At 32.6% G+C, this 26,898-nt stretch overlaps 1 protein-coding gene across 9 annotated transcripts in view; it reads right to left on the bottom strand.

The window, feature by feature from the left end:
- Positions 1-3,506: 3,506 nt before the first annotated feature.
- The window catches only part of LOC148619156 (protein phosphatase 3 catalytic subunit alpha-like), a 34,045-nt gene continuing 10,653 nt past the window's right edge, over positions 3,507-26,898 (bottom strand). For 2 of the 9 annotated variants that reach the window (XM_088578755.1, XM_088578751.1), the window contains 13 exons: positions 25,842-25,966; positions 24,174-24,285; positions 19,256-19,401; positions 18,673-18,812; positions 17,337-17,414; positions 16,221-16,315; positions 15,422-15,547; positions 14,812-14,889; positions 13,294-13,338; positions 12,898-12,915; positions 12,040-12,124; positions 9,521-9,618; positions 3,507-6,921 (listed from right to left, as the gene is read on the bottom strand). In XM_088578755.1, coding sequence (XP_088434881.1) covers positions 6,797-6,921; positions 9,521-9,618; positions 12,040-12,124; positions 12,898-12,915; positions 13,294-13,338; positions 14,812-14,889; positions 15,422-15,547; positions 16,221-16,315; positions 17,337-17,414; positions 18,673-18,812; positions 19,256-19,401; positions 24,174-24,285; positions 25,842-25,966 — 1,271 coding nt within the window. In that variant the 3' untranslated portion in view covers positions 3,507-6,796. Of the gene's footprint in view, positions 6,922-9,520; positions 9,619-11,900; positions 11,986-12,039; positions 12,125-12,897; positions 12,916-13,293; positions 13,339-13,477; positions 13,490-14,526; positions 14,560-14,811; positions 14,890-15,421; positions 15,548-16,220; positions 16,316-17,336; positions 17,415-18,672; positions 18,813-19,255; positions 19,402-24,173; positions 24,286-25,841; positions 25,967-26,898 lie in introns of all 9 variants that reach the window. The other 7 variants (XM_088578754.1, XM_088578757.1, XM_088578756.1 and 4 more) reach the window with 7 other exon arrangements.

Here is a 26,898-nt window from a genome sequence, read left to right as displayed (position 1 = left end):
TGATACTAATTGAACCATAACTGATGTGACGTCATTTCGCGTCGTTGCCCATAGCAACATGTCAATTACTGTTTCAAAAAAAAGTAAGTTATACTAGGTTGTTATCATTTCTTTTCACATTGTTATTGTTAGTTTGTGGAATTAACAATGATAAACCTAATTTTTGTGCATTTTATTTTGTCATTTTGGCTCGATATTTTTCACTCATTTTTATGCAATTTCAATCCCCCTTTTAAAATTATAACAAATAAACAGAAGACAATAGGACATGCATTTTAATCCTTTAAAACACATGTACTTTTAAAATCAATCACAGTTTTGGGGTTTGCGAATACTGCAGAAATTAATATTTTCCAGTATTGTCCGGTTTTCTCGCAGTTAAGAAGATTGACCACTGCTCTCCTGATATTTGAAGCAAAAGGTTTCATGCCATCGTCGGCGAGACGTACACCGTCGTCTTGCACGATATTTTTTTTAAATGTCGGTACCTTGAGATAGATTACTTTTGTCGCAATTTTGTAAATTCATTTGATTCATTAAGTTGTGTGTTTTGTGTGTGTGTGTGTGTGTGTGGGGGGGGGGGTTGCTTTCTCATATGACTCAACAGTTGACCACTCTCTATTACGTTCACTGTCAATGTTTGCAGATTGTAATTGGACTACTTTCATAACACTTTTCAATGTCCATGTAATTAAGTGGATTATATAGGGTCATAGAATATGTCATGTTGTCCCACCACGTCGCACTAATCATGCTGTTAACGATGGATTTCCATGAAGTTTTTGATGTTGGCTTTTTTATCAGAATGCACACAAATATTGAACTTACAAGGCATAAATCTAGGTTTAGTGTGTTTTTAGCATAACATAAGGGGATAGCCATTTGATTATTTAAGTGGTGAGACCTTGGGTTTTAATACAATCGAAACTCCTCATCCCATCTAGTTACAAAAAAAAGAAGAAAAACCTTGGCACTGGGCGGAAGAATCTGTCCGGAATATGACCGATCCGATTATAGAATAGTTTTACTGGTTGAAATTTCTACCATTACTTTTTTCCTAGCTCCTCGCTTCACGCCAAAAATCCTTGTCGGAGTTAATGATCTTTATTTCAAGGCCACCTGGTGGATAGAAGAGGTAGAACGGTACTATTTCTCATTGTTTTAGGTTAGCCTTTCGTGTACTTTTTTTTTCTTTTCAGGTGTATACTTCAGGACGCTGTGATTAGACAAATTGTGCTGATACACAAAATGTTTTATTAATTCCAGGCTCCAACATTATTCTTTAAAAAAAATGAATTATATTTTTTTTAAACGATTCCATATAAATATTGTGATTTTTAAAAAATTATGTGCCGTTTGCAGAAAAAGGGGGAAACTTTCACCCCAAACAACTACTTAAAACATCAAAGAAACGAGGCGGTTATGCTATGATTTTGCTCACAATTTTAGTTATAGAATGAAGATATGACTGGAAAAAATCAGTTTATAGCTCCGTCAGTTTTTAAAGGGGTGAATTTTTCATAAGTTTTAATATTGTCGCCTTTGGGAAATAAATAGTACCATTCTACCTAAAACTAATTTTGAGTTGCGTACATCTACAAAGAAGAGATGTTTTTAGCATTATTTAGCTTATATCTTGGAACTCCATAATACCAGGTAGATAAGAAAAAAATTCATAGGTAAAACTAGAAAGATTATCAACTTGATACCCCCATTTGATAATACGCACCTTGTGATCTCAATTCAATTCCATTCATTGTAATATGAACTTTGTTACAAACATCTATTATCAACTATATTCGACATCGCACTTGAAATCCTGGTGTCTACGGATCAGGACAGCAACTATTAATCAACCTCGTATTTTCTGCGGTCTAAAGTTGTCTGTTCACTTTTTTTTCGTTGGAGCATATACTATATATCTTCAACATTTTAAGGAAACTGCAGTTTTTCTTACCAACATCATTTTGATGGACCGGTTTTTTCCTCTCAAAAGCTTGTAATTTGTAATGCAAAAATGTTTGGACCTTCCATGCGACTCTTCGAAGAAGTATTCATTTTTAATTAAAAAAAATTACTCGGCGTTCTTTTTTGAGTTTTTTTTCGAGGTGAAACAGTTCATTCGAGTTCCTTACAAATGTTTATAACGAAAAAAAAAAGAGCAGTTTTATCAAGATTGATATACTTGTTTAGTTGTATAATCCAAAATGTTTCTGGACTTTGCATTGAGCAATATGAATTTATGAAGCATTAAAACCCATCAACGAACTCCTTTTTATCTTTTCTATGCCATTACAAGGGGGTAGATTATATACAATTTCATCTTTACAATCTTTACCAAAGTGATTTCTCACAATTTACTCCTGAAGGTCAATGCTGGCAACACCTCCATTCACTCACTGGCATTGTCATTCTTATCTATACAAGAAAATTTTAAGCTACGGTCTGTATCGTATTCTGTTGCCGTGTTCTATGTTACACACTGGCAGAAACTTATAGTTGCGTTAGCTTTTTTTAGTAAAATATTTTTTTGTAATAGCGAAATGCGCATATCACGTATTCTTGGTTGTAATTGAACCTCACATCTCATTTAAAGGGGAATGCATTCCGTAACTATCAATGCAGTTAATTATGAGAAAATATCAAATTTGTTCAGTGAAATAGTAAAAAAATATGAAAATGACAGCAAAATCATGAACTCGACATTATGGAAAAAGACGGACATACATCATGTCTCGTTAGAATTTACTTGGAAACTTCAGCAAATTAGTAGTAAATTGGGTAAAATTATTTAACAACTACCTATCGTCTTGGTAGTTGGAACACAAATAAACTTGATGTTATTTGGCATCATATGCGCGACAGATGTTGAAATTATGCAGCTTAAAAGACTTGCATACCATCCAGTATATTTTGTGACCCATTTAATTCAGTTCAAGTTGTAAATGGAGAGGTACCAAATTCTGAACATGCACCAAAACCCGCTAATTTTGGTTACTTGTGATCATCATAATTGCCAACCAACCTGTATTTCTTGTGTCAATCAGTTCCTACTTCAATGAAAAATAAATTATCTTGTTATTTGTGCTCTTAATCTAAAGAGGTATTGCTGAATTTGACCTTCTAACAAAACCATTTACTGGTAGTAGACGCTCAGAAAGTATACTAGGCACTCCCCTCTTTTATGTTGTTAACCATTCAACTTTTTCTGCACATTCATCAGAAATGATGCTATTGCACATCTATTACAAAGCCTTATAGAATTATTGTAAAACAAAAATTTAACGATAGTTTATTGGTTCTCACTACATGTACCAAGAAGGATACTTCTTACCATGTACACATAACAAATTGTCCCCATTTTTCACAACTACTTTTCATACTATTATCATTAAAATTGTCTCATCAAAAGGTTGGCAAGTATGGATCCTTATTTTTTCACAGCCAATTTAGACAAATAACCAACAAACAACCACAGCAAAAAAGATGAATAACAAACTTATTCATAAATTATTGCAATTATTTTTATTAAGTATAAAAAAAAGATTTTGGTGGTAGAGAAAATGGTGTGAAGGAACAATATGCTTTCAACTTCAAGCAAGACTATTAATAGGGAACAACACCTAAAATTTCCAAAAATTTAAATTTTATGAAAAAAATTTAAATCTATGTAAACAACAGATAACTTGTTAACATATTAATCTTAAAAAGTATTTTATGACAAGGAGCAATTTTTGCTCCTAATGAACATCAATAAGACCATTTATACTCAATAAAACTGTTGTACACCATAAATTTAATTATGTATACTGGGTACAAGTAATGACTGGAAGACTTGGAACTTCCAAGAAATTTCCAATCCTGTCTTGAGACATTTTAACAGCAAATACTGATGTATCTGTTCACTAAATAAGCACAAAAAATCAATCAATTTCATCTGTAACTCACAATTTTTAACTGTTTTCATATCTTTTGTTGCTGTTTCTAAATATATTACAGAATTTCACATGGCAGTTTTTCAAAGCCACTACTTGTACCATGTAGTTAGAAGTATAAAATATTTGCCAAGTCAGTTATCTTTTCAAGACAGAAAATATAAGATTATACATAAATATAAATATATGGAATGCAAATTTAACAGATTCTGCAAATATAAGGAATAGGTATAGATTCAAAACACAAAGTCTCTCATATATCTAACAACCGTCATGAGCATGTACACACAAATGATAAAACATAGCAACTTGCATTTGGATTTCAATAAATTCAAAATATAATTTAATAAATTGTATGATATACACTTATAGTCATTCATAAGTTAAAGAAAACAAAATAACTGCTAGAACATGACATTTAACCCTGGAAAAAATCAAATCTATGAACAACACAAACAAAAAGGTACCGACATACTGTACACAACATAAAAAGTGTTTTCTATATCTATCTTGCACTTGCCCCTAAATAAATTCTGTTTTTGCAGCTGTCAACTTGCCACTGAGATATGTACAATGTGCATGGTTTGTTTTATATCTGAATACTGCCTTTAGAACTTCAAACACTTCATGTGCACATTACAACATAAAATAACTACTAAAGAAACTACTTATGATTCTGTCCTAGTCACACTTGCTATAATAAAAAAAAAATATTGTCAACTATTTTTTGAAGATGAAAGTACTGGAATATAGGCCTACAGTATAAGAGATTTGTAGTTTGTATCTAGTCTCATAAATTATGATCTGAAAAATTAATTTAATTGTATCATCACAGCATAAAAGAAAGAAGCACCAAATAAATACATATATACATTAAAATAGAAAAGGAGGTTCATTTTCAAGGACTGAAACAAAAATAGACATGAAATAAAATAATATCAGAAACTTGTAGTGACTTTATGCACACTGGTTACACAAAATCACAATACCTCTAACTGATTTATCTAGGGAAGTTGCATATAACAAGGTTTCAGATTGGATTTGTCTGGCTAAAAATAATGATGATAAAAACAACCTTGTTTTTCAGGTAATTTTTGTTCATTCAGTCATTTTCTGTAGCTATGTAATTTACAGTACAATAAAACATTTAAACAACCTTGATTAGGCAATTTTTGCCATTCAACAACATTATCCTACGATAAATGTGTAGCAAGCATAGATCTTTGAAGGTTACAATATGTGCAACATGAGATTCATTTTGTCAGATTGAACCCTTCCCTAATCCTTATTTGGATAGAAGGCATTCCTCATAACTGTCCCCTATTTACATAAAAGGAATGTTATGGCAATCAGAATCTACTTACTCAATGTTTTAACCAGAATAGTCACAGATGTACATGGGAAATTAATACAAATTAATGAAAATTTCTCAACATTAACAACTGCAGGATATTTTATGTTACAATCCTGAGATGTTTTTATTTTCACAGCTATTATCACAGAAAATTTTGTAGAAACTCATCTTTATATATGATTACAATCATAACCTTTCTTTAATGCACCATCATCACACAAAGCACTAAATCAAATTAACATAAAGGACTTATTACAATAGGGAAGTTCTGTTTCATAACATTACCTGAATGACTTAAGGTCACACAATAATTTAGGGATTATATTTCCTGAAACCATCTGATTTTGCTGCTTTATATAGATTAATACAACTGCTAAGTTTTACTTTCTACAAGCAAAAATATAAATATTTTTGAGAGATTTAAATTCTTACGAGGAACAATACCTTAATATCATTATTCAGTTCAATTTGATGCATCTTTTACAATTGTCATAAAGAGTTTCTATCAAAATGTGAAATATTATGCTACATTTGTCATGTTTATCTTTACAATTACAGGGATGTCTGCGAAAAAGCATAGTAACCCAAGCATTTAACAAATAAAGGGAGAAAGGAAAACTTTCAATAACAAAAATCCAATATGAATATCACATAACACATTATTTACGGGTTAAAATCTTAACGAACCTCAGCTGAAAACACAGCACACAAAGATGCTTATTATACCGAGGATAAATGATGACACATACACTTGTTGGCATGAAATTAAACTGGGACTAGCACTATGACTAAAGAGGATTTAAAAAACATTCATCTGGCAAGTTCCTACTCGACATCCACTTCTGGGAAAATATAACAAACTGATAAACATTCCTGTATGAAGCAGTGTCGGTGTAGACATCTACAGCCATGGATAATAGTAAAAAGTTAATAAATATTAAATCTCAGAAAAAAAATCGAATTGTTCTAATGTATAAATAATTAATCTGCGTACTCATCTCGGCACAATCTGTTCCCTAGGCAGATATGATGGTTACTGGTGCCCTGTCTTAGCCAGTCCATAAATGCCAGACATTATCTACTGCCTCTTGCTACTGTGCACTGAGCTTTCTAGAGAATCGTTCATCTGTCCATGACAAACTGAAAAGAAGCTGGCCTTAACAAATATTCACACTCTACCACACTTGAATGTATATTGACTAGATCATAAGAGGGACAACTTTCAGAACATGTACACACATTATGTGAGCATTCCAATATAATTGTGTCGACACTTCAGCAGAAATTTCCAGTAAAATCAGGTATCTTCGTCGTAATTTGTTTTGTTCAATAAAAATACTGTATTCAACAATATACAAACGAGATCAGAAATGTACATCCGAAATAATTTATACATCATGCATACACAGGCCAGCTTTTAGTCAGGAATGTCTTGGGACATACCCACTGGTTAATTAGAAGATCACATAAGGAGACCAGCTCGCATAAAGTCACATTACAAGATTTCTTAACTGCTATTATGGGTATTGTTTAGCTGATCTCGCCTAGGAGGCATTCGTTCATTCATCTTGTCTAAGCATTTAGCTTCTTCAAATCCACTTATTTTATGAGTTGGCGAAAATCCACTAAGAGCTGGAAAAAAAGAAAGAAAAAAGGTATAAAACGTCTTGAATTTTAAACATTTGCCTTTTATGCTTAATAACAACAAGAGGCTCCCAGGATCCTGAATCTCTCACCTTGTTAATTTTTTGCTTTTCAACTCTAACAAGGAGTTGTCAGACAATTTAGACTCCATTTGATTCATTGGAGACTTTTGTAAGGATTAAAATAAGGATAATTTCAGAAATTGAAAGCTATTGGGTAAACCTAACAGATTTGGAGATGTATGCAAAAATCTGCTGTCTGACCCCCATTGTTCTATTTTTAGAAACAGCAGCCATGTTTTTTTTTCAGCGATCAAAAATCCAAATAGTCATTTTGTTAAGTATACCCTATAAAACAAAAATGTCAAATTCCATTGAATTTTGCAGAATAGTTTATGAGGAGGAGATTTTTTAAAGTAATAACATCAAAAACAGCAAACAATGTCCAAATAGGGCAATAACTCCAACAGATTTTCACCAAATTTTGATTGATTGATTGATTGTTGGGGTTTAACGCCCGAGCAGCAGTATCTCAGCTATATTCAGGCGATGAACATGAAAGGGATGACAAAAAAAAACCCAAACAGTCATTTTGTGCAGGATACTCTAAGGAACAACCATCTTAAGTTTCATCCAAATCCATTCTGTAGTTTCAGAGGAGAAGACGTTAGAAGAAATTGTTAACGACGATGGGCGCCGAGCGAAGGCAATAGCTCACATGACCTACTGCCAGGTGAGCTAATAATAATAAATCAATCAGAACTGCTCATTTAAAAAAAAAAAAAAACAAAAAACATAATGCACCATTTTAAAACAGGATTTAAGATCCCAGGAGCCTGAATCGCTCACCTGGTTAAATTTTGTCTTTCAATGGCAATAGATTTAACAAGAAATTGTCTAACAATTTTGACTCCAGAAGACTTTGGTAGGACTTATCATAAGGACCATTACATGGCTTAACAGATCAAAATGAAAATTTGACCACAGATAGATCTCATCATGCTGAACAATTATACCCATGTCAGAATTTGGCTAAACCTAATGGTTTCAGAGATATATGCAATATTCTGCAGTCTGACCCCTATGTTCTACTTTTAGTAACAACGGCCATATTTTTTGAAGGATCAAAGAAATACACACAAGTATTGAGCCAGATACCCCAAGGAACATTCCTACCAAGTTTGGTTCCAATTAGCAAGTAGTGTCAGAGGAGAAGATTTTTGAAAGAAACAACATTGAAAGTTGCAAAAAAATCTCGAAAAAAGGGCAATAACTCCTAAATGACTAGACAGATTAAAATGAAACTTTGACCACAGATAGATCTTATCATGCTGAACACTTATACCTAGTCAGAATTAGGCTAAACCTTATGATTTTGAAGATATATGTGAAAAACTGCAAACTGGCTCCTATGTTCTGCTTTTAGTAACGATGGCCATGCTTTTTGACGGATCAAAAATCTGAACAAATTTAGTGCGAGATAATAATACAGTACTTAAATTTTATGAAATGCTTGTTTATGCCCCCTTATATTGGGCCATAGCAAATGAAATCAATACCAACCCTTCTATATTTATTGAACCTTGTGATAATGTTTCAATAATTAAGTGCACAATAAAATGCTTTGCAGGGCACAGTTAAATGTGACCATAGAAGATGAAACCCAAACAGTTGGGACAAGTAAGGACACACCATTCAAACTTTATACAAATTTGGTTCTAACCCCTTATTCTTGGTTCAAGTCAAAACCTAAAAATATATCACAGTCTTCATTTGGTGGCATTGGCACCATGTAGGAAAATTTATATATATGAAGTCCATTCACATTTACTAATGTTTTTTGTCCAAACATATAAAAATGTTTGTTTCAGGCCCTTTTTTGGTCCCCATTTCGAACTATAATTCAAGTCTTAACCCCACAATCAATGCAAGTCTTCCTTTGGTGATTTGGCACCTTGTTTTACAATTTCAAAGCAATCCATTCACTAAAAGTCAACTCATTGTCTAGACATCAGGAAAATTCGTCTTGGCACCCTTTTTCTTAAAAGCCTTTAATCCCCAAAATCAATTAACAAGTCTGACCACTGTGGAATAGAATATTGTAGAACATCATAGACATTCATATGCTTTTACTTGAGCTATGTAGTTAAATTCTGTGAGATGTTTGTATTTTGCCTCTTTTTGGCCATTACTTCTAAATTGGTTGGGCCATAACCCAAAAATCAATACAAATCTTCCCTTGTGGTTTGGAACCTTGTTAACTTTTTTAAATAAAGACCAACCAATTAATACTCTGATAATCACAGTAAAACGAAGTGTCTATGGATGACAACAGTGCCATACAAATTTTGTGGTTGACTGGACATTTAATCTCACCAAGTTATATGGTGTTGATACAAATACAATTTATCTCTTACCCAGCATCTTCTGCTTCATGAGCTTGCATAATTGATCAACCTTCCTGTTGTGGTTTAAAACCTTGTTATAAAATTTAAAAAACAACTAATATTCAAGTTATCATAGGAAAGCCAAGTGTCTACGGACAACAGCATCATACCATAAATTAACATTAGATATTACTATCATACCATTAGACAAGGTATCCTTTCCACCTGATAATGCACCCATAGGAAGTAAACCATTTGGTGTAAGTCCCTTGAGCTGCAACACACTTTCACTTTCCTCTCTGCAAGTCAATCATAATGCAAAAATTTACTAATTTAGATATTACATTTATGCACATGTTATATCCTGAATATGTTTCCTAAATCCTGCAAAACAACATGAAAGATAAAATGATCTGACTTCTGTTTTTTTTTGTTTTTTTTTAATGAATGAACAAATGAAAGAGATATCTGGTAAAAGATTATAGACTTCTATGACAGATGATATAAGATTATAACAAATTAAATTCCAAGCAATGCATATAAAGGATTCCTTATCAAGCTCATCACCTTTATTACTGTGATCAATTTATATTTCACTATCACCATACCAGGTCGTTAATTCATATAAAAAGCTGGTGTGCACTAGCTAAGGTGATTTTCACATCTGTATAATTTATCATTTGGTTTAGAAAGTAATAACTTAAAAGAAAACGGTTATAACCCAACAGAATCTGCTAAACCCATTTTTTCATAACTCATGCAGAAGAAGTCATGCAGGAGATTGAATAGATTGTTGAAAGGCAGCAAGATCTAGAAATTTAAGCCCTGCAGTTAAAATTTATAACCATATTTAATATCTATTATGTATCAAAAACAACTATAGTTAAACTTAAATTTGTTAAGATTTCTGTTTCCCCCCATGTATTTATCAACATCACTTTCTTAATTTTGAAATTTTTCAGGTTAAAGTAGCATTGGTTAACAGGCTGCTTAAGTTGAATGTATGAAGGTTAAGAGAGAAATGAAAATAAAATAGCCAATAACATGGAATTAAAATGATTAAATAATGAAAACAAAAAGAGCACATAATGGAAGGAACAATATTTTGATTATAAACAAAAACTGCCAAGTGCATAATCTAAACAAAGAGTATATAAAGAGTATAGATGAGAAACAACTATTAACTACAAGTATGTGCAAGAACCTGAAATATAAAGAGAAAAAAAGGGCTAATGCTTTTTCAAAAATATATGCACAAAAAAAGATATTCCTAAGTAAATTTTAAATGTAAGAATCAGACATAGGTGAAATATGGTATGAAAAAACCCATCAATTTGATAGTGTAATTTGAATTTTTGCACCATCAGAATCAAGGAAAACAGAAAAGATTTTCCATATCATGCTGGACCAACGAGTTACAATTTCATTGAAATGCATAGAAAATGAACATTTCAAGGGCAGATAACTTAGTCAAAAACCTCATTTTTCTACATTCTATAGAAAAAATTCTGAGCAAATCCAATGAAGAAGAGACCAAATAATAATCTTTTCAAATAGAGAAAGCATCCTTGAGTGATACCGTATTTGGTGTATTATGCACACATTTTTACATACAAATTATTCCCAGAACAGGGGGGTGCATATTATACATCAATACATAAGCATTGGCCATGAAATTAAAGATTTTGGCACATGAAAAGACATTGCGTAATGTAAACAAACCAACCAGAAGTAAAATGCTACTGAAAGAAATTTTATCTAATCTAATCACCTAATACATCTTTAAGTATTAAACTATTAGTGATATTTTCTTCAAATCTTGTACAATATTTCCTTCTTATAAAGCAAGGTTAGAAATTAATATGAAAGAACTAAAAACCAAAAAGTAACCAATTCCTTTTTTGTCAAACCCTTCTTATCAAATGTTTTACAGCTGAAAATGATTATTCTGATACTTATTGTGATTGTTTCTTACAATTTTCATTCTTAAAAGTATGTTTTAAATGAAAAATTGTGAAATTTGAGTTACAACCAAAACTGGAAATGTCTGATTTTATCGACATTCGATTTTGTTTTAGACGCCATTTCATACATCCTGTGTCAATTTTACGCTTTGAAATTTAAATTATCCAATTTATGTAGCTACTGATGTTTACATGATATTTTAGTCTGCATAGAAGTTTCTTTCCTTCACATTTTCATAGGAAATACCGCATCAAGGTAAATAAATTGACTGCTCAAATGCAAAATATCATTTTTTTGTCTCACAAAATTTTACTGCAACCTAAGTCTAAAAAACTTATTTTTTCACATGTTTAAACCTTCAAAATTGCACTGCGCACTAAACACACCAAAATACGGTATTTTATTATCAGATCAGTGGGTTTTTGACATGCAGGTTTCTAATTATTCACATTTTGCAGATTCTAACTAACACTTTCACATAAAAAATCCACTTTTAAGAGTAAAGAAATCCTTGTAACAACTAAATTGTTAAGTGCATGTAAATATTGACAAAGCATTAGCAGAGTAGAATCCAAAAATAGTCTGTAGACGTCCAAGAAGGAACCATCTGACATACCTGAGGACTGTGAACACTCTAGCCATTTTTCCAATGGCCCTGATTTTGTTCCTTATCACCTCTTTTCTTGCTGCCACCGCACAATCTGCAATGTAACCACAAACACACACTGAGAGATTAGTTGTAAAAACTAACATACCTGAGAACGGTGAAGACCCTAGCCATTTTGCCTATGGCTCTGATCTTGTTTTTTATCACTTTTTTCCTAGCTGCTACTGTAGTGCCTGTAATCAAAACACAACAGCTCCATTTTACCCATTTAAAACTATTAATACAAAGAAACTAGACCCAGTTCACACATTATTTGTAAATACTAGAACTTCTTTATTTCCAGTAAGTCAAATTAACCAATAAACAACTTTGGTTCCATACCAATAGCAATAAGACAAATTTAAGGTATAAATAATTTCATTCAAAGAGAAAAGAAATAACTTAACTCAAATAGAAAATAATTTTAACATAATAAATCTTGACTAATTTAGCAAGTGACAATTATATTGCTTTTTTAAATATTACACAATAATGCCTTCATTCACATAACATTGCCTTTAGAGAAGCTGCAGCAAATATAAGAATGTGATAGCTTGTTTTCATGGGAAATATGGGGAAAACACAGCTAAGGAATCAGCCTACTGGATAATGGATAACAGCTGAAGTATCCAGGGTTCACAAGAAACATACAAACTGATTGTTATCAAGGTTAGTCCAACCTACAATGAACCCTGGCATTGACACATCACTAATGTCTAGCAACTACATAAAACAAAACAAAAAACTTAAGTCTGCAGGTGACTGATAGCAGTTTGTGAAGCATGAAAAGATCCTGAAAGATAAGGCATTATTTAGTTATTTCAATGTCAGACAGAGAGTCAAGCAAACTAATGCTGCCTGACTTGTTAGTGGCCTCACATGACCAACAATGCAATAATGTAGACAAAAATGTGTCAGAGCATGCAAGTTTAGGAGAAGTCCTTCAACAATAAGACTGGCATCTCACCTGACTGTAATGGTATTTCTGTTAATTTAATTTTTAAAAATGTATTTTATTGACTACTACGTTTTTTTTTTTCAATTATTGAAATGCACAATTCATATTCACGATTTTTAACTATTTTATTGGGACTAGTAAAGACCTACAAGTGTCATAGATATCACATAAATGTGGTGTTATGAAAAAATGCAAAAAACATGTTAAACAGTAAATATAGAGAACACACAAGTAATTACAGTGATCTAGTGTTAAAGAGATTCTATACATGTTCATGTATACAACTTGTTATGCAAAACATTAATCAGATGTTATATGACATTAGTTTATTGGGGAGTTACTTTTGCCAAACGGTGTAATTACACTTAGATGCCAAGTCTATGATTGACAGGACTTGTCACTTACTTGTCTCTCTGTCTACATCTTTTATAGTTACTTTATTCTCCTTGTCTAGAAATTTAAAGATAGGAAAGAGTTGAGAATGGATGCAGAAAAAAAGGAGAAATCAGAAGATCACTCACAATCACCATTAGAAAAGTGCATTCTAGCAGCAATATATGAGAATACAAAGCCTGGGCAGTGCACTTACCATTACGAGGCCCTAATTGAGCACATGCAGGGATATTCAAGGAACCCAACAAGAAAGAAAAGAAGAAAACAAAAACACATTTACAAAACAATCAACAAAACATCTGTGAAGCTTAGCTTGCAAAATAAAAAAACAAAGGCTGACAAGTAAAAGCTGCTTCTTTCAAAATTGCTCTCAGTTACTGATATTTTCTATGTTCAAAGATTTTTTATTTAATTTTTTTAAATAAAACTCTCACACGTAACGCAGTTAAATTTTGGTTTATGTTTAGTAGCAGTTTTATGGATAAAAAAAATATCAATTAATAGCAAAAGGCACATTAACTAAACTATTTTCTTCAAAGCATTACATTATCTGGCCACTAGCACAAAGATCTCTGATCAAAATAACGAATGGTGAAAATTCAGAGACAATTCTGAAAGAAAAGAGCAGCTATTTTTTGATGTGATGTATGCTAGTTTTCCACTTGAGTAAGAATGAAACTGCATTGAAAAAACTTTACTGAAGTCATAAAATCTAAAATCAACTCTCTATCTCAGATGATATAGAAAGCCTATTAAGTAATTTAATCTCTGTCCTAAGGTGAAATAGTGTATGTGAACAAGAAGCTAATTTGAAATCTAACATTAAATCATCACAAAAACAAAAAAAGCTATTTGCACATTCAATGCAAGTGTAAATTATCACAGAATATGCTTGAACTATATATCCAAGGGATCTTCAAATAGCAATGACATAATAATCTATAACACAATATACAATATAAATAAGTAAACTTATATTGAAGTTGATAATCTTAGAATTAACATATAAGACAAACCACCAAATTTGTGAATCAAAATAGTGCTACAGATTGCATCTAATAACTACCTTCATCAACCTTATCAGTGTTTTACCACTAAAAAAAACTTTTGCATTTATAATTTGATGTCAAAACCTAACACAGCCCACAACCTGGTATCAAGTTATTCAGTTGGTAGCCCAAATTTGTGAATTTATGAATAAAAAGATGCTTTAAGAAGTGGTGTTTCACAAACAAACCTGTATACCTTGAGAAACGTCAGAAGGCAAAAGACTCAATCCTGGTAATGAATTTCATCCATTATAACAAGCAAGTATTTTTTTTTCTAAAGTAAAATAAAGTGGGTTAGCTAATCTAATAACCTTTGCATCTTACACATACGTTTAATTAGTAACTGATACATCAATATTTCATATTTAAAATAAAAAATTTAAAAAGAGACAGCTGATCCTACTCAAATTAGATGAATCTTTTGTGAATTATGTTTAAACTGAAAGTTATATGGAGGATATCCATAAATATATATACTTACCATCCAAAATTTCATCTCCTGCCATAATAAGCTCATCATCTGAGCAAATATTTAGCACATTTACTAGCATTTCAGTAACTGAAAAATAGTTTAATACAAATTATGTCAAATCAGTCTTTAATCACTTTTATACTACTCATTACAGCTTATAGAATACTATTAACGGTTAGAGAGCAAGTTCTGGCAACAATCATTCCTAACAAGTGCTGCATTTTAAATGTCACATTTATGTTTGCATAAGGTACTACAGAGTTTATCATCAATACTATGGAGGGCTATTCCAGTACAATTTCCCTGAATGGGGTGGAATGCCACAATTAGTAAGCAGTACCACCATGAGCATTAATTTAATTTTTGCAATGCATTAAATTGTGTAAAATATCAGAAATATCCCCACCAAGGTTCAAATATTAAATATTGAAGTGGTGATCCACATCCTCCAGGGAAATTTTACTGTAATAACCCTACAGCATACTATCACAATTCTACTAAATGGTATTCAGACATGTAAAACCGAATTCAGTAACATTTTCCGTTTTAAAGTCTTCCCACAAGAAAACCATTGAAATTGTGAGACAAAAAATATTTTCAAGAGGATTTAATCACATACCCTTTTCTCCAACAAATGGTAATGACCAAGTAAAAACATCCATAAAATTAGGTAGCCAGTATGGATGTGGAGAACAATTAAACTGCCTGATATTCATCACATTATTTTCATACTTCAATATGGCAGCTGAAAAAGGAAATATTACATTCAATTCATATTTGAAGGTACCTACAAACAAGATTATCAAGTTCGTTTTAAAGGTGTTTCTCTCTCATCCCCCAGCATTTATAGCATTTTATTAGAATAGCACATTATTTTGGTGGGTATTATACACACTAATTTGCAAATACATTTCAAAACATGGGTATGTATATCTCTTCACCATTGCACCATTTTGTTTCAGACTCAGGAAAGAAAATTTATATGTTTATTGGGGTGCTTGTTCTATTCCGGTGCATGGATCATTCGTTTAGGCTAAACAAAAATTTGCAAAGTTCTCAGGCCCCACTGCATCCCTAAATACCCTCCTGCATCTGCGATTTTTAATACGGTAAAATCCAGAAATCTTCATATCCAGTCCAGAATCAACTTTTAATTAGTCAACAGATTTGTCTGCATGCTTGACAGAAAAGTTAAAAATACAATGCGAATAAGGCTGTTATTTCACACTGATCATTAAAAATGAAAGTATGTCTCGTGGCAATGGCTCTTATTCCTTGCTACATCTCAGTGAAGTTTTAATGACATGGAGCATTTTATTTAACTTCTCAACATCCTGTATATTTACAGAATTGATCAATTCGATGAAATTTCTCAAAAAAGAACATAACAACAGTGCATTGTTAAACCATTTTCTTACCTTTATTATTGTACACATCTAAATAGTTTGGTGCTGAAAATATTGTGATTAATGATGGAAAACCTGTGGTTTGACTTTTTCTGTACATTCTGTACCTGTTAAAAGATCAACAAGATAATCAATAAGGATTTTTGCATGAATATTAAGAATTATAATTTCTTGTAGAATGAATATTCATTTTTGTACTCACAAGCCAATACTACTAAGGACAATATTCCTTATCACAGGGTACAGCTTGACACAACTGCAGAGGTCAAACCCTGAACAGTTGTGTTAAGTAACATACCATTCAAACTAAATACAGCTTTGAATTTTTATTATGACATTTGACCAGAACCAAAGTGGTTACTTCTTGTCCTTATTCCTAAATAGCTCAAGTCAAAAGCTGTAAAATCAATCCAAAACTTTTTATGGGATATGGCACCTTGTGATACAGTTCCAACGCAGTCCATTAATCCGAAGACAAAAATGTATCAGGCCCTTAATTCTTATTTGGCTCAAGTCAAAACCCAAATAATCAGTCCCAGTCTTCTGTTTGTGGTATGGCACCTTGTAGTAAAATTTATACCACATTCATTCACTTTTATGGACACAATAAAAATGCTTGTTCTAGGTCCCAATTCTTACAAGGTTCAGGTCTTAACCCCCAAAATCAATCCCTGTCTTTCTTTAGTGGTATGTTACCTCGAAGAGATTCATTTACTAATAGTCAAGTTATTGACAGGACATCAGGAAAATGAAGGTTTCTGGCCCCTTATTTCTGAAAAATTGTGGGACAGACATTCCTATGCTTTTACTCGAGTTGATAGAGATGATTTTACAAGGTCTACAAAGTGGAAATTCGCAAATTCGGAAGTAAAATCATCCCTGTAATTTGAATTTGATATGATTGTTTTGGCCCCTTTTTGGCCCCAATTCTGAAACAGATGGGGCCATAAACCCCAAAATCGATACGAACCTTCCTTTTGTGGTTTGGAATCTTGTTATAAAATTTAATAAAGATAAACCAATTAATACCCAAATAATCCCACAAAAAACAAGTGTATATGGATGACAAAAGCGCCATACCAATTTTGTGGTTAAATGGTTTTGATTCAAATAAAATTTTTTTCTTACCCAGCATCTTGTGCTTCATGAGCTCGTATAATTGATAGTAGATTATTCTGCTGTAAAAAATCACAACAAGCTGCATAGCTGAAAATAAATGAAATTAAAAAAAAATTAATTCTAGAGTAAACAAAACTGACAGAAATTCATTAGTTAGAAGTTACTAAGAATAAGAATTAGACCTATATCAAAAAGCCCCATTAATTCTAAAATGGTTTAATCCCAGTTTTTCTTTTATGGCTTTCTCTTTTAGCCAAGCTATGGTGTCTACACCTTGAAAATGTCCCTAATTCCAAAACTGTTCAGAATCATACCCAGTATCAATCCAAACTTTCCTTTTGTAGTATAATTTCATACCCAAGTTATCATCTTTGAAAGCGGGTCAGTACAATTTTTTGCAGTTGTACATAAATAGGGCATCTAATGACACCCCGTCATGTTGTAAAAAAATTGGGGTTAATAAGATGTCATTATCTGGAAACCGTTTGAGGATGAAAAGATGGATGGATGGGCAACTTTCGGAGGGTATACAATACCTAGCCACTTCACTTAGCAGGGTATTAAAACAGAAGGTATGCGAAGATATGAAAATCACAAGACCTGCTCAACATAGGTATAAAAACTAGACATTGCCCCTAAAGGGACTGATACCACCTGCAGGTTGTTGAACCCTGTACACTTGGGGACCAATGTAGACATACCAATTATATTGGACACAATTTGTATGGTGGACAGACTACGCACTTTAGACACACAATTTGCTGCTATTTTAAAAACACCTGACACAAAACAGCAATCAGTACTACTTTTATTGACAATAAGACTAATTCCTGACAATATGCACTTCTTCATATGATAGTTTAACACTTTATTCAGTTGCATTACAATCCTTTAAGTCCTCAAGGGGGAGTGTGGATAATGCACAAGACCAAGCTATGCTGAAAAATGCATAATACCAACAGCTGTCAGTTCTAAAATTTGTGCAATACATATAACTCCTAACAATATGCACATGTACATATGATAATCTAAAACTTCATTGAACTTCATTACAATCCTGCAAGTCATTGAGGAGGAGTTGCAGACAATGCATCAGACAAAGTTTTGCAGAAAAATGCCTTATTCCTGACAGTATGCAAATCTCCATGTGGTTATATTACATCCCATAAAGTTTCTTAACAATGCTGCAAGCCGCTTAGATAATCGTTTGAACACACTAACAGACAGGGTGAAATATATATACCCCTAACTTGGTTTGCGAGGGGTATAAACAGCAATGTCATTTAAATGGCTTTGAAATATGTGAATGAGTCCTACAAATTTTCCCAACACAGAAATAACTAACCTGTAAAAATATGAGCAACCCCTGACACTATTATGAGTAAAGTGCTCTGTTGTTTTTTCTGTTCCGAAATCTTCTAATGGGTCAGACCATAAAAGATCACACATAGGACCAAATGCTGGGGGTTCCTTAAATCTATCCAACTGAAAAAGAAAAATAAAATATTTAAGTATATCAAGTATTTAAACAAATTTTCACAATTCTTCAATCAAGACCAAAACACTGCGCATATTCTATCCAAATTAAAATATACATTGCTTACTCATTGTATAAATCATATTAAAAATGTTTAAAACTTGTCTGCTGTATTTTGATAGTTTTCTCACCTGTAAGCAATGAACCTTCCAGTGATGGTAAATCAAGACTCTTTTATTGTTGTACTCCAAAATGTATTGAAGTTGAGTGGAAACAGTTTTGTAACTGACAAACAAAAGTTGAATACCATTGTGTTCTTCCTGATAGTCCATGGTGTCCAAATAAAACCCATCATTCTTAGTAATATTTCACTAATTAAAACCCTTCCCATGTCTATATATATATAAATAAAAATTGGCCCACAGTAACCACATAAATAAGCAAGAACTACCTTTCTGATATCCTCCAGTGTGTGGATCTCAGGTGACAACCCACCATGTACACATAAAAACTGTTGATTCATTAAAGCTGATAGTGGTAAACAGTCAAAGGCTTCCATACATGCATCATATACTTTCTCAGTATACTTAATTTTACCTGAAAAAAAAAAGGTGTTCATTCATTTTGACAAAAATGAAATAGGTCAAAGAACTTTGGCAGTATGATATGAGAAATAGGCAATTCATACCAACATAAACGAAGTGCTTTTTGGCCTTTTATTCCTAAAAAGTATGGGCCAAAACTTTTCTAATTTTATCTAAATTTAAGATATTCCTTTTTGGTATAAAAACTAAATGTAGTTGTCCAATTTTAATAAAGCACATGAAAAACAGGGTTCCACACGAGCAGTAGTCCTGTGCCACCCTAATTAATGAGAAGACTACCTAGAAATTTTCATGGGAAGTCCTTTGGGCTACCTAGATTTATTCTTAAAATCTTACTTTACCTAAAGACAGGACTGCAAGATTATTTTGAGGACTACCTAATTTATAGATCAGAAAGTCCTCTAGACTACCTAGCTTAAAAAGTTAAGTGTCAAACCCTGAAAACACCCTTTTAAGCCCCCTTTTCCAACATGAAGACCTGTTCATGTTGCTTGATGACCATCAGCATTTGATGAAAATTATCCATTATATCCTTAACTTTGTATGATTTAAAAATAGATACTATGGTGATATCCACTATCTTTAAATCTTTTACTGCAGTAAAAATTTGTAGAACATACCGAGAATCTGTAAAAATTAACACCTCTGAAAAACAGTCCAGGTCATAACCCCAAACTGACCTTTGTGGAACAGCAAATGGTGTTCACAGTGACCCAGAGAAATGACTACAAGTAATATAGTTAAAATTTTATGAATTCACACACTTCATAAATGGTTGGGGCTGTCAGCCTGTGAAAGTTTGTATCGACTCCATAGTAAATACCAACCTTCCTCCTAAAGGTAACGAGTCTTGTAAAATTTTTAGTAAGAAATATCATCAAATAATGGAACAGACTTAATGTGATACTGTGAAAGTACTTTACTTCATGGATACCAATTTTCGTGGATCATGGAAGAAACACAAGTTCGTGGATGTCTGAATTCATGGTTTTGGAATTTTTCAGTATACTCATCTGTGGACATTTACTATTCGTTTGGAACCAGATTTCGTGGTTTAACCTACCCATGAAAAACACGAAAATTGGTACTCCATGAACAATAGTACTTTCACAATAAATGTATTCATGCTAGGCATGCCTCCACTAGAAAAGGTTATCAAAGAGCAACTAAAATCAATTACAACGTATGCCCCATTATTTATAAAGCCACACAACAAATTTGAACTAAACACTGGCCCTAATAGGACTAATACCCCGGCAACCTGTTGAACCCTGTACGTTTAGAGACCAATATGGACAGATTAAGCACTCTCAACACACAATTTACTACCATTTCTTGACACCCAACTTCGAACAGCAACCAGTACTTTATTATTGGTGAGAATACAAGAACAGAATATGATGAACTCCTGAAAATATGCACATTTCCATATGATAATGTGCCAATCCAGTAACCCTTACCATGCGGGAACCGTAATATTACAATCATGGGCTGTTTTCCGATTTTGGGTTCTGGCAATTTTATTTTGGGCTTTGGAAACCACAGTTTGATTAAAAATGCAAGCAGTGTGAATGTGCTTTAAAATGAGGCTACATAATATAGTTTTAGCAAAAATAGGGACTTGACAGCTGAACAAGAGGTCATGAGGTAAGAAGGCCAGAAGAAATTGTGAGTTTTTGAGGGGTAGACCTCAATTCTCAGCCTTTAACAACAGCAGAATGGATCCATAGTGCATCATTTCACCTGGTTTCTACAGAACAATGATGTCTCTCACCACCAGGGATCATGCTAGGCTTCGCCAATGTCGCCATTTGCGATTTTTTATTTGATCTGGCGACAACAATAACCAGTTGGCGATTTTCTTGGCACCTAGGTTTTGTGTAGTAAAATTGACATGAAGTTTGTCAGCAACGGATATTCTCTCCAATTAAACAATTGTGTTGACACCTGGTCAAAGTAAATTGATCATGACCAATTTACGACTGAAGCCAATCAAAAGTAATTAGACCAGGTGACCAGGACTCACAATATCCCCCTGGGAAGTGTCAATTAGATGTTAATATATTATCGAGCCAATCAAAACTCTTCTGATCTGGTCAAAGGTAAACACAATCATGGCAATGTGCATGTGGCTACATACAAGCTTCACAGCCCTGTTAAACCATATGATACATTCAGAAACAGAATTACCTTATATAATAAATTATATCCAATTAACAATGATTATCCATCAGGAAGTGTCTAAAACATTTTGAAAAGCAAAAATTGATAAAAGAAAATGGATGACATCTCTTTACACTTTTGCCATGTGCCTTTTTTGGTGGGAAAATCGGTAAACAAATAGATGGGGATTCCCAAATTCTAATTATATTCAGAGAATTAGTATTCGAGATAATTGAAAAGGGACAATCAATGGTCAATGATTGCCTGCTAGAAATTTTATCACTTGAAAAAAAAATTAAGTTTGTTGAAAATTTATATATGAAAAACAAAATCATATTTTAAGATAAACTTAATTAGACCACAAAGGACAAGTAGTACTTTATTATTTTGCCTATAAAAAGTAACTAATGGTTTTATATCCTGACTGAGAACAGAGCTAAAAACCTGCTTTATACATGCATCAAGAGTGAATCTTGGATACATGTATGTCATGAAAGAAGGTTTTTTTTTTTGGATGAATTGATAACTCATCACTGGACTTAACACTGTCATATTTAAAAAATTAGAAAAAAAAAAATTTTTGCACCCATTTTGGCTCTAATTTTTGAAAATTGGCGACAAAAATTGGCAGCTGGCGATTTTTCTGGCAACAGAATTTTGAAAACCAGAGCAGCTCCTGACCACTCACATGATGTCAACCCCATGTACAACCACTTCCTGCTTTAGGCCAATCTGAAGCCAAAAATTACAAAAAAATCCTCATTTTTTGTCATGAATGAGCCCTCTCAAGACCCCTGACCATCAACTAACCACTGTAATGAACAATTTATGGCTTGAATTAACATTAGAGGGAACAAGCATTGGAAAAATTGCACTTTGGACACTGTCTTGACCCAGATGAGCGCCACATCCGGTGAAAAATCACCCAAAAATCATCAAAATTGACCATTTTCAGGCAACAGACCCATTTTCCCATGCATGCCCACTCACCCTCCTTACCCCACCCCATGATCACATACCTTTAACTTATATTAAACAATTAGCATCAACACCATGATGAAACTAATTTGCATATAATTTGTACAAGTTTGCAAAATATTGAAATCTAGACATTTTTTTCAAACAATTCAGCATGGTGAACCTTAAGTTTCATAACAATCCTGCAAGTGATTAAGGATGCATTGCAGCCAATACATCAGACCAAGTTTAGTTGAAAAAATGCAAAAATGAAAAAAGTTCAAATGGTTATAATTTCTGACAATACACAAATCCTAATATGGTAAATTATCACTAAATGAAATTTCATATTAATGCAGCAATTGTTTGAGGAAGAGTTGCAGACAACCCTTGAGACCAAGTTGAAAAACACCTCAGTTCAATAGCCGTCATTTCTACATTTTTTGTCAAAAAGTATGCACATCTTATTGTAACATGAGTAAAGCACAGCCTACAATCGAGCATCTCACTTGTATATTTTTCTTACATTTAACAATAGTCATTGAAAAAAGGAAAAATAGCTGAAAGGGTCGAGATAGGACAAGTAAACAAACCATTGTATAGGTAAACAGTTGTACATATTTAAAAAAAAAAATAATAGTTTACCAGATCAAGATGCTGCAAATGACTAAAAAAAAATTCTTTGTTTATTAAGTGTACATTTTTATTTTAAATCAATTTAAAGGCTACTTTCACTTTGAATTCTCTTCCCAAATCTATTTCTGCTGACCTATCGGATGCCTATTCCAGTTGAATGGACATATATTATTAACCTAGCATACAATGCTTGATATTACATCCTACAAAGTTTTACAAAAATGCTTAAAACTGCTTAGTAAAATTTTTGGACAGATAGGGTGAAACCTATATACCACTCGAACTTTGTTTGCAGGGGAGCTTATTAAATTCATCCATTCCTTCCCTATACTGAAATGTAGGGTCTGGAGATGAGAAACACATTTTTAATGTGTCCCAACACATCTGGTTTGCCTTCCATATCAATTTAAAATCAAATTTCTGTATTTCAGCTCATCAAATTAATCTAACATTAACAATCTCAAGTTCATCTCACATCAACATTTTCAAGTTAGTTCAATAAGCTACAGAAACATAGATTTTGTCATGACTATTTTTCATTGTTTCAAATAAAACCCCTACAGAAAACTATAGATATCTGCTCTATCTAAGGTTTGCTACCATTTAAACAAACACTACCATTGCCAATAATACAGAATTATTCATCTGTTTATCAACCAATAACATCAATAACTGCACTCTGTATCAATGCTATTTAATATATTTATTAACACCTTCTATTTAACATAATATGTGTGGTTATAATTAAAGCTCTCTTCACATGGAACAATTGACATTTAAGCTGAGAGAGAGAGAGACAAAATCAATAATGTGCTTGTCTTGGTGCTACACAACAGAATGGAAAGTTGCAATATATAAATATATATATATGTGACATATCTAATGATCAGTCATCAAGTCAACTCAATTATGAATCTCTGTAAATATGTGTATTCATGATAACATAGTCTAGTGAAGAGAAAGTGAATGCAATGAATTAAATTAAGAAAAATCTCAGAAGATACTTACATTCTTGTTTAAATGTGAAGTATTCTGTAAGGTGCCTACATTCATGATTTCCTCTCAACAGAAAAAATGTGTTAGGATATAAGATCTTTAAAGCCCATAAATATAACACACACTGAAATTGAAACATTATAATTAAATTTAACAATGATCAATATTTGAAGCTTTTGAGGGTAGATGGAACTGCTAGATGTATTAAAAAAAATCATGGCACCATTAGTAAATGTGCAACATGTCAAATAATATAACCTTGATCAGATTAGACAACTTGATTAAACAATAAGATCAAACATTTCCACCTACCATGGGAAAATGCTTTCAAGTATTGATTTTCATCAACCATAAATTTTTAGATATGACATTAGCATTATCCCACCTTTTGATCAATAAATGTTTTCAAATTTAAAGTTATGCAAAATTGTTCACTTCCATAAAATACAACAAAACAAAGGTTGGCAGTTATTTTTCATCAGAGTGACCATGATTTTTAGTGATATCACAAAACTAGAATTAAAATTTTCACCAATTTCAAAAAATATCTGTAAGCATGTTGGAAAAAAGTGTTAATAACTTAAATTGCGGTAAATTCAAGGGTCATAACTCAGATGAAAAATCTGCGAGGCAAAATGAAACCAAAACTTGATCTGTAACCATTTAGAAAAAAAAAAACTGCATAAAACTTAAATTTGGGTAAATTTTTCAAAGATCAAGAGCTATAACTCTGACAAAAATTAGCGAAGCAGAACAAAATGTAAAATTGATCTGTAACTCATCAAGGTTGACTCACATATTACCAAGAATCAGCTCAATATCTGCAAGCATTTAGAAACAAGAGCCTCCCAGGAGCCTGAATCACTCACCTGGTTAAATTTTCTTTCAATGGCAATAAATTTAACCAGGAGTTTACTAATAATTTTGACCCAAGAAGACTTTGGTAGGATCATAAGGATCATACATGCCTTAACAGATAAAAATGAAAATTTTACTGCAGAAAGATCTCATCACGCTGAACACTTTCACTCCAAGTCAGAATTTGGCTAAACCTAACGGTTTTGGAGATATATAATTGAAAATCTAGTCTGACCCCTATGTTGTATTTCAGTAACAGCGTCCATGTTTTTGGATGGATAAAAAATCTAAACATAACTTTTGTGCAAGATACCCCAAGGACATTCATACAAAGTTTGGTTCCAGTTGGTCAAATAGTGTCAGAGAAGATTTTTTAAAGAAACAACATTAAAAAAATCCAAAAAGCTGGCGAGCGGTGGTTTCCCACACTAGCTCCAATGGCCTTTGGCCAGATGAGCTAAAAAAGTGCTGAAAACCAATTTTTTTCTATACTGACAGACAGACGGACAGAGTGCAAATCTTAAGTACCCTTCAGCTTAAGCCGGTAGGGGAGTAAAAATATACCAACAACTTAGATGTTACAGAGAAATGACAAGTTCAGGAAGACAGTTGTTTCATGTCTATGTTATGTTATACCTCATAGGACAAACAACTATCTAAGATGCTTATATAGGATTGTCAAAGAAAACAAATTTAATAAAAAAAATTCTGATACATTAATACAAGTACTGGTATTTACAACTTATCAGCTGTAGGAGTATAAAAAAAATATATTACATGCAACATTAACACTTGTCTATAATTAACAACTTTTTTTCTTACCTCTATACTAAAATAACCTCTATCTACGTAATCTCCAAGGAAGAGGTAGCGTGTTGTAGCAGGAGGACCACCTACTTCAAATAATTTCATCAAGTCATAGAACTGACCATGTATATCACCACACACTAAAAAAAAATATAAAAATACAAAATTCTATTTCAAATCGTCATCAGCTGAGAGGTTACGTTACTTTTGGTGTATTCTGAAAAAGTAAAATCTAAGAAAAATTTTCCTACTTAAAACAAATATTGTATAGGTACATGCCTATTTTTGGAATCTTCCCTCTCAATACAAAATTTTATTTTTTACAAAATTAACCGAGTTCTAGCCAGGATTTTTGGATAGCGCTCAAATTATGATTCTTCATAAACATTTCCTCTAACACATACACACTCAGGGTTCTTCATTGATGTTTTACCTGTAAATTTCTGCTGACAGCCGACCCAGTAGATATTACAATTTTCCATTTGTTTTAGGGGCTCTTTTCTATGTGATATTCATTTGATTAAGAGCATTCTATCTTTTTCTAGTCATTGTAACTTTCAATATATTCATAGATTTAGAATCACAAACAGGTACATGTGCTAGACTACTCTGGTCTTAAAAATCATAATGCCAAAAATGTTCAGGAAGTCAGTAGTGTCAAGCTAACTTAAGTCCATATTCATTCATCACACCTTTAGTACTATTTTAAGACTTGGGGAATTTTACTAATTATTTTCCTGCCAAAAACCGTGTACTCTACAGAGCTGTAGGTTGATTTACATCAACATTGCAATGTAAAGAAGACAAGAGGATCACAGGAGCTCGAATCATTTAACTTTTCAAGGGCGATAACTGTAACAATGAGTTGTCCAACAATTTTGACAGAAAAGAAGACTTAGGAAGGACATATTAAGGCCATTTTACCAACTGAAAGTTTCTTACTATCCATTACAGTTTTCAATATGTTGGCTGAAAACTGCTGAATACATCATTTTTCACCTTTCAAGGGCAACAACTCTTACAAGAAGTCGTCTGACATCTTAGATCCAATGCAGATTTTTGAAGGCCTTAT

Source organism: Perna viridis, chromosome 4 (assembly GCF_037379345.1).
Source record: "Perna viridis isolate PV_CMFRI_1.1 ecotype Kerala chromosome 4, ASM3737934v1, whole genome shotgun sequence".
Taxonomy (NCBI): Eukaryota; Metazoa; Mollusca; class Bivalvia; order Mytilida; family Mytilidae; genus Perna; species Perna viridis.
The sequence above is the reverse complement of the archived record's forward strand: the minus strand, read 5'-3'. Positions and strand labels throughout refer to the sequence as shown.